This window comes from Phoenix dactylifera, chromosome 9, assembly GCF_051530095.1.
Source record: "Phoenix dactylifera cultivar Ajwa chromosome 9, Ajwa_hap1_PhDact_Kaust_v1.1, whole genome shotgun sequence".
In the NCBI taxonomy this organism is placed as follows: Eukaryota; Viridiplantae; Streptophyta; class Magnoliopsida; order Arecales; family Arecaceae; genus Phoenix; species Phoenix dactylifera.
The window spans coordinates 13396667-13411099 of record NC_143198.1 but is presented as its reverse complement, the minus strand read 5'-3'; the positions used below and the strand labels follow the sequence as shown (position 1 = coordinate 13411099).

The 14433-nt window shown below is 37.8% G+C and overlaps 1 protein-coding gene across 3 annotated transcripts in view; it reads left to right on the top strand.

Moving 5' to 3' along the window:
* The window catches only part of LOC103696246 (ARM repeat superfamily protein), a 109019-nt gene that overhangs the window by 72436 nt on the left and 22150 nt on the right, over positions 1-14433 (top strand). For all 3 annotated transcript variants that reach the window (XM_088704234.2, XM_088704238.2, XM_088704236.2), the window contains 7 exons: positions 6074-6202; positions 6276-6361; positions 6467-6582; positions 6699-6811; positions 7165-7288; positions 7374-7492; positions 7688-8160. In XM_088704234.2, the coding sequence (XP_088560360.2) occupies positions 6074-6202; positions 6276-6361; positions 6467-6582; positions 6699-6811; positions 7165-7288; positions 7374-7492; positions 7688-8160 (1160 nt within the window). The remainder of the gene's footprint in view (positions 1-6073; positions 6203-6275; positions 6362-6466; positions 6583-6698; positions 6812-7164; positions 7289-7373; positions 7493-7687; positions 8161-14433) is intronic.

Below are 14433 nucleotides of genomic sequence, written 5' to 3'. Positions count from 1 at the left end.
ATAACATTCCAAGAGGGGCGTCGGTTCCTCTTGTTTTGCCGCACCAAAGAAGCACCAAGAGGAGGGGCGTGCGCCCCCCTTCTTGTGTTGCCCTAGTCCTCCTCTAAGGAGGATTGGGAGTCTCTAATGTGGCTAAGTCCTAATCTAATTAGGCTTAGTCTAGGGGTGAACCATTTTTGGGTTTAATCCATGCAAGTCCTAATCCAATTAGAACTTAATGAATCATGACTCAATTGAACTATTCAATCCTAATCCAATTAGGAGTCATGTTAATTCATTAGATTAACAATTAATTAGGACTTAAGAAATCCTAATCCAATTAGGATTTATTCAATTTTAGTCCTAATCTAATTGGGACTCTTATTTGAATCCGAAGTCCTAATCTAATTAGGACTTCTAGGAATCCTACTCTAAGTAGGAATTCAAGTTGAATTCAAAGATCCTAATTTAATTAGGATTGTAGGAATCCTATTCCAAGTAGGACTCCCAGTCCTATTCCAATTAGGACTCCACGAATCCTACTCCAAGTAGGATTCGTGTTTAAGTCCAACTAATCAATTCCCAGTGCTCCTTCTTCAACTGATTATCAATCGAATTGATTATTCGTGATTCATAATCACATTTCAACCATCGGATCGGTCAATACCTCTAGTGTGTGTGACCCCATAGGTTCTATTCTTTCTGGTAGTGAGATATATTGCGATCTCTATCACAATATCATTGAAAACTCCTTTCAATGGATTGGAACAGTTCCAACTCAACTCATTAGGGTTTATCGATCATCAAGATATTTCCTGTGAGTCTCACCATCCACCAGTGACACCTAGCAGCATGTAGTGGCTACCCAGCAGAATGGAATAATGAACCTCTAGGTGCAGTTATCGTATGATACAGTCCTTCTATTGTGGATCTCTGCAGGACGGAGGTCATGGACAACTCGTCAAACCCCATCGTCTGTCATATGTCAAGATTTATTCGACTTAAGTTCGTTAGTGGAAAACTCTTTCTCCACTTTGCATACTGCCCCGGCCGAGATCTTACGAACTCAGTCTTATAAATCACATAGGATCTCTCCTTATCTATCAAGGTCGATAGATTCCATATAGGTGCATACCCTACTCCTACAGTGAACCCATATGTCTAGAGACCATGTATACGTACAGTCAAACTACAATAACCTCACTGTGAGTTGCCGAAGCACCGCAGGTCAAAGGACCAATCACGCTACTGCAACATCAAGCAAGTTACTGACGAGTGGATAGACATCCAAGTGACTTTTCGTCTTGGTCACGCTCAGTACCCTTGTTCTCTAACAAGCACCTGCACTATTACTTCAGTGTCGCCACACCGTGGACTCGAGTCTCGTCCATCCACAAGGAAAGCAATGTGTGCACTGATCTCATCCGATCGATCACCGTCCTCATGATGATCCATCGATCAGAAGCATTTAGAAATTAATCACCAATGATGCATGGCTCAAATTCTCAACTCTTGAGAATATGCATCATCTTATTAATTTCTTGGACAATTCATAGACACATTAACAATATGAATGAAAAAATGTCTTTTATTTCTTCAATAAAGTCAAGTACAAAATTATGTCCCAAAATTAATAATGTGTTAGCCAGATTGGCTTCTAGGGCATACATCTAACATAAACATGGAAGAATCCATGCTTGGTAGGGACTCCTCCACGGTTTGATTGCTGGACCCATGTCAAGTCCTTCCTTGTTAAGGACTTGGCTGCCTTGTTGGCGCCTCCTAGCCGAGCTCTCTTGATGCTTGCCATGTGGCACACGGATGAGTTGGTATCTCTTAGTCCCATGGGGACTCTAGGGTCATTGGATGGCTGCTACTTGGCTCGGCTTGCGGTTGAATTGGTCTTCTACTGGGCATGGGCTGGCCGAGAGCTAGGTGGCGTGCCACTTGGGCATGCATGGGTCCTTTGTGCTTGCTGGTGCGTGGCCCTTTTGATTGGGTTTAGCTGGGCGCGCGCTAATGCGATCGGGCTTAGCCCGAGCGCTTCCTTCTGACTTGGTTGGCCGAGGGCTGGGCAAGCCTCTAAGCATTGGATTTGGCCCGTCCTTGGGCCGTGGTTGGCATTGGTTTCCGCCGACATGCCAAAAATTTGGCTCGGCGGAGCGTGGTTGTCATCATGGAGGAGGCCGCGGGGGCATCCCTTGTTTCTTTCAAAACAGGGGATGCGGCCGCGGTTTTTAAATTTGGAGATTTTTAAGTGAAGTCGGCAAATCGTTTGTCGACTTCACTTAAAAATTCTATTTTTTTTTTGCATTCGCGTCCCCTGTTTAGAAGCGGGGGACGCTGCCGTGGCCTCGGCCTCGGCTACGCCCCCATGGGCTCAACCGCCCCCTGCCGCGGCCCTCCGCAGGCGGCAGAGGTCTCTCCTCTCTCCCTTCCTTGCTCGCTCTCTCCTCTTCTTCCCCGGCTTCGGCTGGGCGCACCCGCTTCTGCAGGAAAGAGCTGGCCGGCTTGGTACCGGTTTAAACTGGTCCGAACCGGAATCTTACCGGTCCGGTAGGCGACCGGTACGCCTATCGGTACCGATACAGCGTACCTTGAATTTTGGACTGTTCATGTATCAGGTTAATGGCACATATAAGAAAATCTTGATCTAGCATCTTTCTGTCAGCTTATTCAAGGACGTATGCGATAAGCATGACCAGTCGGAATGACCCAAATATGCTTGGGGGCTGGATGGTTAGGGATATCGATTTTTTGCCTATTTATTGTCAAGGGCCTGAATGTTGGGTGATTACATTGGTTCAACCAAATGCTAGGATATTGGAAGGTCTGAATCTGGACAGTCTTGAGTTGCTTTCTTGATGTTGTATACTGTTTTAAAATCATTATCATCATGATTTCTCAACTTTGGTGTAGAACTTGAATATCAAATGTTGTTCTGCCTTTCATATTCATATACTTGATATAAGCATGTGATCCGTGATTTGTGGAATTAAATATAACTGCAATGGTTCCATGGTGCCCTATGGTATAGGAACTCAATGCACGTAACTCTTCTAAACTTATTCTATGTGAATTGACCAAATTGCACCTTGTATTAAAGGTTAAGATCAACTCTGGTATTGAAAAGTCAAAATAATTGTACTTGCACATGTTTTAATTTTGGTTCTTTTGTATACATATCCTCCTAAATATTAGAATTTGCATGAATACCCTTCCAAAATTAATATTTGCATGTATACTATCATCAAATACTTGTTTTGTATGTATACTTTTTTTTTGTGCGTGTGTACCCATGTCATCTAACGTCGTTAAGAAGTTAGCGATTTAAAATTGAAATGACGAAAATACCATTAATGGGTAAACATGCAAAAAAAATATTTATAAGGGTATATATGCAAATAGCGATTTTGGAGGGTATTCATATAATTTCATATATTTAGGAGGGTATACACGCAAAATAATCCTTGGATTTTTGCATAAGTATCCTTCTAAATATTAGAATTTGCATGAATGCCCTCCAAATTGATAAAAATACTATTTTTGTATGAATATCTTTAGCATTACAATTCAGCTAACATGATTAGCCAAAATTATATTTATTTAAATTAAAAATTAACTAAGATTATGAAAGTATCTTTTTATTTTTGTGGTACTGGTTTACATGTTTTACTGAAAACTAATATCTCTATCTCCTTTGAGAAATTTTTTGATCTCTCTTGACCTTTTTTTCACTTCTCCATCTGGAATCAAAACCATTCTCTCGACTCATTTCTCCACCATAGACAACCCTTCATTGTATCTTTTTTTACATGAAGATGGTCAGGTCTTGCTTTTAGCTTTATAAACTATTTAAAGATAAGTATTGTGAGAGATTTGCAATATTTATCTTTTAGTTTATGAGATTTGCAATGTTTATCTTTTAGAGTTGAAAAATTTTTCATGTGCAGATTGGTGGCTGATTTAAAATTACGATGATAAGATGGCCCTATACACTAGATCTTTTATTCTTCTAGAAAATTAAAACTTCCAAAAAAAGTAGCTTAAGGTACACAATGTAAGGGGTCGCCTTCTACCACATGGCCACGGAGATTGTTAATAAGTCTGAAGGGTTGAAAGTTCTTCAATGATTTTGCTTGGGGATGATTGATATTGTTCTTCCACCCATGAGCATAGTAGTAGTAAGAAAGCTTGATCATTGCAATCTATCGTGTGTCTTTAAGAGTTTCTATTTTTTTCTATATTCTAATACATGCCCTCATATATGCATATATAAAAATAAATATTATAAGTTATGTTTCGATGAAATTAGATATAGTGGTTGTTATAAATGAAAAAAATAAAGTAAAATAATCCCATGATTAGTAAAAAAACTTTCATAACTCTTTTTGTTATCTAATTATTAAATCAATTTTTTTCTTAAGCAATATTTTTATGAAAAATATTGAGGAGCAGGCACCAGACAAATCCGAGTGTTAAAACAGGTTGAAATAGAGAAAAAATAAAATTACATTTTTTTTTTTGTAAATCCTCCTAAATATGTTAAATTTCATGAATACCTGTGCAAAGTGTTATTTGCATACATACCCTTATAAATATATTTTTTTTGCAAATCTACCCATTAACGGTATTTTAGTTATTTTTAATTTTAAACTGCTAATTTCTTAACGACATTAGATGGTGTGGGTACATGTGCCAGAAAAAAGAAAAATGAAGGGTATACATGCAAAGCAACTATTTTATAAGGGTATACATGCAATTATTAATTTTGGAAGGGTATTCATGCAAATTTCAATATTTAAGAGGATATGTAGCAAAAAATCTTTTAGTTTTCATTACAATGCAACTGGTGGATCTGGTGCAGATATGTCTCTTTGGCTTTGCCTAAGTTCATATAAATGTGGTTTATGATTTAGACTGAGTATACTAACTGTTCTCATTTTTTAGTAGTACGAACCAAGAGTGGTTTAGTATGTTAATTTTGAAAGATGAAATTTCGTAGTTTTTTTCTTGCACAAGTGGATGAGAACTGGGGACTTGTAGTTAGGTAGGGGCAGCTTCCTACCAAAATTTTGCAAAGAGCTTGTTGTTCATGTCGTGCCCATTTCGGCACAAGGGTATTAAGATAATCTTGTTTTTTTTTTTTTGACTAGAAGCAAAGGTTGTCGTGATAACTTTCTCCTAATTTATGTATACGTGTGCGAGCGCATGCATCTGTGTATAATAATGGTTTGAGATGCCAGCCATGCTAGCAATGTACTAGCCAGAACATACCTGTTGAAAACTATAAGTACATGCGTGTGTATGTATGTAACTTTGCAAGAGACATGTTATTAGAGGCATGGGTTGTTTTGGTACTGTTGGCAAAGTATCAACTATCAAGTAAAAAAGTTTGGGTGGATTAATGAAATTGTAATTCAATTTCAACTGTGTTTAGAATTTTATGTAATTAAGTATTTAACTTTCTTTATGTGAATCATATCTTTCTCTTTGTGTCCTCATGCATTCCAATATAATGACAGACATTGGTTTGTACAAGTTTACTTGCTGTAAGGATGTTAAGTAACATGTAATGTTAGATAATCTTTCCAGCAGTTAAACACTGCCTCTCTTCTTATTGCTTAGTTCTCTGACTTTAGTTGCACGTCTGTTCATCTTATTCAGTTCTAGCATAGCCTGTTGATGCTATTTTTGCCCAAAGTGCGGACATTCTTGTAGTGTGCTGAATTTCATGCCTCCGTCACTTTTTTACTCATTTACATGCAAAAATTTTGCAACCTAACATGCATCATTTCATACAGCAAAGCCATATTGCCCTGAGTGCACTTTCTACGATTAGCATATGAAAATCTTACACTTAAAAAATGCACTGCCTTCTGTCTTTGACTCAATTTTATATGAAACAACTTACTTTGTATGCCATAAAGCTTAGGAACCGATCTACTTGCTTTAAGGCTTCTGGTAGATATCATTTCAGACTGAAAGAATTACTTTGTTTTATGCATTTAAACCTGCAAAGTTTGTCATTCTGCACAGAACCCTTTTATTTAGCATTAATGTGAACTTCAATAAAGTCTTTTTTCCATTTCAGGTAAGGAACTCAGCAATTCGGACTCTTTTCCAAACTTTGGGCAGTCATGGGCAGAAAATCTCCAGAAGCATGTGGGAGGATTGTCTTTGGAACTATGTATTCCCCATTCTTGATCGTGTTTCTCACTTGGTAAGTTGTGAAAATACTTGTTTCTTACAAGCTTTTAGTACTTTACATGACTTTAAGATCCTTCTTTCCCCAGGCAGCTACTTCATCCAGAGATGAATGGCAAGGAAAAGAGCTAGGAATTCGAGGAGGAAAAGCTGTCCATATGCTCATACATCACAGGTAGATAAATTGTTAAGAGTGGAAGATGCAGATTTTCTTCCAGTAACATATCAATAGATTTTTTGATGCCTTTGTTCTTGTGACTGACAATATAAAGATTTTCAGCCGAAACACTGCCCAGAAACAATGGGATGAAACACTTGTACTGGTGCTTGGGGGAATTGCTCGCCTGTTGCGCTCTTTTTTACCTTTTCTTCAGAGTCTAAGTAACTTCTCTGTCGGTGAGTCTTTCTTGTCATATTATAATTCTCCGAAACACCGATTGGTATGGCATGCTGATAAATATTGATTGAAGAACAATATATCGTTTTTGTTTACTAAGTGGTGTCATGTGCAGGCTGGGAACTTTTGCTAGATTTTGTTAAAAATAGCATACTGAATGGTAGTAAAGAAGTTGCTCTTGCTGCAATAAGCTGTTTACAGACAGTCGTCAGTTATCATTGTCCAAAGGTAATTGAAAAAATTTATATCAACTGGACCTCTCTGTGTCATATCTGCAACAGCATCTGCTATATATCCTAGTTGCAAAAACCTATTGCTCAACTTCCCCTAGATATGCCTGCTACATATGCATGATCACCAGCAGTTGTGTCTCTTAATTGATTATTTTTGGTAATAACTTCTAGTTATTATCTACTGACCCTCTGAAATGTTATTGTACTCTGCAAAACCATCTGCTTTTAAATAATAGTTGGGAACATGAATTGTTTAACTCCGACATTGATGTCTTCTACATATGTAAATCAATTGCTATTTTGCATTCCTGTAATTGAACACTTTGCTAACATCTTTGCATAAGTCAGGGAAATCTAGCTGTGGCTTATGTCAAATCTATGCTTGATGTTTATGAGCTTGTACTTCAAAGGTCCCCAAACTATAAGAGTGCTGCAGCAGACAAGGTGAAGCAGGAGATCCTGCATGGTCTTGGTAAGGCACCTGATGTGGTAACTTTCATTCATGTTAATAACATATATGAACAGCGACTTTCTAATTAACTTTTAATATGTTACAGGAGATTTGTATATCCAAGCACAATCAATGTTTGATATTGACATGTATTTACGGTTGCTTGGGGTTGTGCAATTGGCTATTAGAAACTCTAGGAGTACTGGTGATATGGAAAGTGAAATTGTAAGTTTATGCACTCATAAATTGTTGCATATTTGGTTCTGCTGCTTTTGATATACCTAGTATTCATTGTGAGTTTTACTTGTCTGATGCATGCCCGAGCTAGATTAGTTTGACAAGTCATCTTTTCTGTGTTACTCAACAACACCACCTTTTGTTTTATTAGTTGTTAATTTTACTAGGAAGTTTTTGATGCAGGGAAATGTTCCACCAGTGCAGCGTACAGTTTTGGAGATACTTCCTTTGTTGCGACCTACCGAGCTTCTACCTTCAATGTGGTCCAGGTTTATCCAGGAACTCCTCTGCTATCTTATTGGATGTGAAGCAACTATCGATGGAAAGAAAGATGAGATGGGACTAAGTGGTGGTGGAAAGCATGGTCCAGATGTTGTACAGATGGAATCTCAAGTTGCTCTGGGTTCTGTTTCAGAAAACAATGTTGAGGATTCCTCTGGAACCCAGGAAGAAAGCCATTTGAAATGGAAGCATGATGTTCCTAATGGTTCTGCTTCTCTTCATTCTGGTATTGCCACTTTGGATGATACGATAGTGTACAGCTGGAGTCATTTATTTCAAGAAAAACTTGTCCCAATCATCGTAGAGCTTTATCTAGAGGCTCCACCAACTGAAAAATGCACTGTATCTGCTGATGTTATTCGAGGACTTGGAAGGTAAACTATAAGTATCTTGCTGTTACCATTATGCATGGTAAAAGACTTCAGTGATTTAGATTATATACAGGCAGCAATCATGGATCTCTTCATGCCTAATGCTTGATAAGGAAGCATGTTCACTTATTAGTACTCATTTGTATTGTACAGTTCTTCCTTTCTAAATTTGACTTTTAATACAGCATTTGTTATTTAGTATTTTAACAAGAAATAAGAAGCATAATTATGCGTAGGAAAATGAAAAGAAAATATTCCATGACTTTCTAAAATCTCGCCAACACTATTTACCTGTTATATATAAGTTTATTTTTAAATTTCTATGTGACATAGCCAATCCTTTTGCAATTAGGAATGCCCTTCCATTTCACCCTAAACTAGTGTGAACTCAGAAGTTGCTGAAATATGATTCTTTTCTTTTTTTTCTCGCTTGCATGGATTTAACTATGTTCGTTCAATTCCAATTAATTCAAAGTACCCTTTTAGAATCAAGTCAATCTGCTATAGGCCAAATGATTGTTTATCTTGTCTATATCCTAAGATTGGGAAGATTTTTATTAGATGCACAAATGTTATGCTTTGCGAATGTTTGGCTCAACTGAATATTCTGATGACTACACGCAAAATATCATATAGTAATAATAATAGTTCGTTGATGATTTGGTGGTTAAAATATCATTGTCATTCCCATGGTGCTAGTTGTTGAAGTCCGCTATTCATGTTCTCCTGACTTATTTATGTTTGCTTCCTGGATTTATGTTTTATTTTGGTATGTCTGAATGTTGGTTTCAAATTTCTTTTGTCATGTAAAAATGGTAGTGGGGTTGCATCTTATTATTTGGGATTTTCGTGTACCCTTTCATTTTTGGATTTCATATTTGGTGCCCCATGTAGGTGTTTGTGCTGGTTTGGCAGGGGAAAGGAGGGGCTTGGGGGAGGTGCAGGTTGTCAGTTGGGCATCATGCTAGAGGGAATTTGGTGATTCAAAATTCAAAGTTGATAGCCATCATAGATAATTTGTCTTGTTGAAATATATGTTCTGCACTAAAACATCAGGATGGTTTGTAATCAAGGAATGTGGAACCGTTCCGAACCGGATGGTTCCGTCCATTCTGAGTCGTACTGGTGGCTTACCGGTACGGTTTCGGCTTTGAAAATGGTTCGTTGCCGGCGCCGGAGAAGAAAAGAAAGAGAGAGCGAGCAGGAGAGGGAGGGCGGAGCGGCGGCGGACGCCGGCGGAGGGCCGCGGGGGGACGGGCCCTCCACCGGCGTCCGCTGCCGCTCCTCCCTCCCTCCCTCCGCAGCCCTTCGCCGGCGTCCACTGCCACTCCTCCCTCCCTCCCATGCTCACTCGCTCTCTCTTCTTCTCCGGCTCCGGCAGGGCCCGGCCTGTACCGACTCGTGCCGGTACTGGCACAGTAGACCTTATTTGTAATATGTTCAAGAAGACCATGAAGATAGTATATTAAATGATATCCTATTCCCAATGGGGCTCTATTTTTTAGATGTCCTTCTAAGCAAGATCCATAGTATCGAAACTGGCACTTGTGCCGGTAGGCTAGTAGTATGGTATGGTATGCCCCAATGCTATTCTATTTCAGCATGAATCGACAGAGAAACCGGCAAGGAAGGGGGTGGGAGAAGGAAAGAGAGGGAAGGAGGGAGGGAGAGAGAGGGCAACAGAGAGAGGGAGAGGTGGAGGGAGGGGGAGAGGGAGAAGGAAAGAGAAGAAGAGAGAGAGAGGGAGGGAGCAGGCAGCAGTGCCGAAATAGGGCTGTTGGAGGGGGGAGAGAGTGCTTTCGAAGCTCCCTCTCCATGCATCGGAACAGAGGCGGAGCCCTTATTTTGAAAGGAAACAGGGGCTTTGGCCCCTTTTTATATGTTTTGAATTTTTTAAAGTAAATCGACTTTTGTACTGCCACTCATTCCCTCTATCTCCTTCCCTTCTTTTCCCTCTTCCTCCTCTCTCTCCTCTCTTTTCTTCTCTTTCCTTCTTCCTTTCCCCCTCCGCTTGTTTCTCAATTTGAAGACTGGAACCATCCTAGTTGGCTGCTGGCGAGGTCCGCTGAACCGGTATTGGGATGCGTATCAGCACGCCCATTTTTTTGGAAGTTCTCAACAAAATTTAATTGGTAATCAGTCTTTTTGAACTTTTTCAATAAATTTTAATCTAATTTGATATTATTTTTTTGATGTTTTTTTGATGTTTTCTGATGTTTCTATGATTCCGGTTTAACCTAGATGATGCATTTTATTGTTTTAAAATGATACAAATCATAAAATGAACAACATAAAATATTTTCGAATCAAGTAGTGACATAAAAATTTAAAAAATAATACAATCAATTACATATCGATATCTAAAATCAGGTCGAGTAGCGATGTCTCTCGTAAATATCCGGATCATCAGCATAGTCAGGAGGCACATTAGCCTATCTTTTTAACTAAGCGGCATAGCTTATACGTTCATTGCATAAGGAACGCACGCCGAGTTATAAGCACTCTCGGATGTCTCATTGAAGCTCTGGCTCTGAGAGGTGTCCCCTGGCTGATAAAACGGTTAGGAAGAGGCTCATCCAAATATGTTGTCAGCAAAATCCGACCTGTAAGATGCTCCGGGCTACGTACGGTAGTAGCTACTGAAAGATGCCTCATGTTGTCCGAGATGACAACCCAAGAGGGGGGGTGAATTGGGTTTTCTAAAAATTATGTTCCTTAATTTTTACTTTGAATTGAATGCAGCTGGATGATAAGATGCTACTTAAGCTCTAGGCAATTACAAGTAAAGCAGTGAAAAATTAAGCTAGAGCAATTGTACTATGGCTTTAGGGTGCAATTGATCTAAAATTAACTTATAGTTGTATGATCAATTTTAATCTATGTGAATGGTAAGAATGGAGTGGAAGCTAAGCAAGTTCTAAACAATCACTTATAAATCAATAAGAAACAAAGCTAGAGATATTACACAATCAAGTATGAATGTAAGGCATGTAACATAAGAGATAAAGCATCACAAACACAAAGATGTATAGTGGTTCGGTGCACCCCAGCACCTAAATCCACTCCCCAAGACCTCTTGGAAATTTTACTATAATCCCTCAGATTACAGCCGGTTGTTTTACAAACTCACAACCTAACTTGTTTTCACAAGATCACAACGAACTCGGTCGGTTTTCACAGGCTCACCGACTAGAACCAATCTGATTGTTTTCACGGGCTCACAATCCAACCCAGTTGGTTTTTCCGGTTCACCAACTACCAGCTTACACCGTTGGTTTTTCCTTTGGCTCACCAACAAACCTTAACCCCTTGATTCAATCAAGGGATTGAATCAAGTTACAAGATATTAGAACAAGAGTTTAAAACAAATCAAAGCTTCTTAAACAAGCAAATATAACAATGTAAACAAATAGAGTAAAGATAAGCCCTCAAACAAGTTTTGTAGATGAGGAAACTCGGCTTCTTCTTTATTTGGCTCTCTTTTGATTTCGCACGAGGTAGAGGATCACTGAGGCAGCACATAGTTAGAGATGAAGCTTTGGGATTCACTCGGATGCTCTTCTTTTCTCTCTTTTGCTTTGAATGGCCCTTTTGTGCTTTTGGGAGGTTTCTCTTGAAATCTCTTTGAAATCTCTTTCCTTTTCTCCCACTTTCTTAACTTCTTTCCTAGCTCTTCCCTTGATTTTATAGCTTTGGATGGCGTGGGAACAAAGATCTAGCCGTTAGAGACAAAAATAGAGCCGTTGGAGTTGAGAAAAAACTAGCCGTTATGCCTCCAAGCGTGTTCGAGTCGACTCGGCTGAAGTAGGAGTCGACTCGTGAATAAGAGTCTGCCGGCACTGTAGCTGGGAGTCGACTCGAGCACTGCAGCGCTGAAGTAGGAGTCGACTCGAGCACTGTAGCGCTGAAAATCAACTCTCTGTCTTTTTGTCTGTTCTCAGTCGGAGTCGACTCGAGCACTGTTCCTTGAAACTCCAGAGTGCCAGAGTCGACTCTGAACTTCCAGGAGTCGACTCAAGGACTATTCTTTTGAATCTTTCTTTGAATTTGCTCCTCCAACTTGAATCCTTTGAACTTGAAACTTGGGCCAATGAAGTATAACTTTCTTTCAAACTTTGAGAGCTTTTGAGGCCTTCTTGTATTTTTCCAACTTGCTATGCTCCTTGCAAAACAAATTATCTTTCTTCTTGCAACATAAACATTAGTAATTATACTTCAAGGTTTTGTGATCATCAAAATCAATCTTTAAATCAATCTTTGGGTCATCAATCTCCCCCTTTTTGATGATGACAAAACTTGGAGTATGTGCAATATAAAATATATTGTGTTCTAGAACTAATGCATAGCTAAGTTGCATGAAGTAGAAAACATATATCTTTAAAATATACTTCATGATAATGCTTTAGATTTAATCAACTTAACATAATCAACACATAAAGCATTATGAGCATATACTCAGATATTTTTCTCCCTTTTTGACAACATCAAAAAAAGGTTGTAAGATAATGAAACATTAAGCACAAAGCAGTAAATGATACTCAAATATTCCTTTTCCTTATTGTACTTTGATTTTCAGTCAATGCATGTCGAATTACAAATATGAATCATATAACTCAAGGCAATAATGTCATAATAAGATTAATGAGCATAGATCAGAGCCAATTAAGATGATTTCAGAGCAAATTATAATGAGAGCACATCGAATGTGATTCCAAAGATAGTTTTCAAATCAAGTGTAGGTGGAACCTTTTTCAAGTTAATTCAAGGAGTATCAAGACTGATATTCAAAGAAGGCACGAATGAAAATCTAATTCCTTTTTTTTGAAAGATCTTTAATAACAATTATGAAAGCTTGTTCATTTAAGATCTTTTGCCCAATATATTAAATATATAGCAATATGAGAGCAATCTAATCAATTTTTTAGAGTATAATATCAAAACTTATATACTCGAAAAATATAACATCATGTTGGATCATTAATTCTTAATGACTTTAAAGTTCTTTTATGATATAAAAACATTGGGGCACAAAATACAGAAACATGAATTCATGCAATTTATGATATATCTTACAGCATACATAAAATTCAAAGCTTTGAAGATTCTTTTAGAGCTCTTTTAAAGACTTTCTTTTACTCCGTTAAAGAGAAACACATTTTGATACATATAAAAATGAATTGGCACAAAATTGAAGCTCTAAAGAGCAAGCCAATAAGAACTCTTTAGTGAATTTCAAAATAGATTTTCTAATAGAGACAGATGGAATTCGTTTTCAAATAATTTTCAAGACAGCTGATTTTCTGATTAGATGCATTTTAAAATCTATAAATCTATGATATGTAGTAGCTACTTTTAAATTTGTGTTCACAAGAGATACTCAAGAAAATTCAACACATTATTCTCCCCCTTTTTCATTAAACTAGAGGTTCTTAAGATCAACTGTTTGAATTGCAATTTGGTTCATGATTGATGCATAAGATATATTAACCAAATAGCAAGCCTCAAGGTGTATAACAGAGATTTTCAGATTTAAATTTCAGATATTTATAATACATATTGGAGAGTATTAGGTTCACTTCTCATTTAGTATTCTTTCTCTCGTCTTTAGTTATGGATTTATGCAATTAAGTTCCATATGATCTCTCCCTCTGAAATTTTTTTTCTTCCCCTTAATTGATCATTCCATTTAAGAGTTTAGAATTTGAAGATAATTTTCAATAAAACATTCAAATTGTTAATCTTGAAAATATATTTTTTACAAATTTCAGCATATTTTCAACTTAACCCATTGAGAGCATATTTGCAAGTATCAAATCATATTCATTTGAAATAATAAACGCTCTATAGAATTAAACTCAAAGTATAGGCTATATATAATTAAGACAAGTAATGGCAACACAAGAAGGTTCATCAAAATCAATTCATAAAATATTCAAAGTATGCATTATATGATGATGACTTTTGAATAAGATGCAAAATCTAGAGAGATTGATATGTCTAAAGCTCCCTCTCAAAAGATGCATTCTTCTTTAATCATTCTTTTCTTTTTGTTGAATTTCAGATTTTAATGATAAGCGTGAATGGAACTGAAATTCTATGATATCAAGAATGTAAAGTGATCTAGAGTCATGGAATGCTGTACCGGCCGGTACGGGCCGGTACGTACTGATCCGGTCCTAGACCGGTACCGGAACCACTAAAAAATTGGTATTTTCCGATTTTTTAGCCGAACCGGCCGGTTCGGAGCCCGTACCGGTGCGAACCGGTACGATTTTT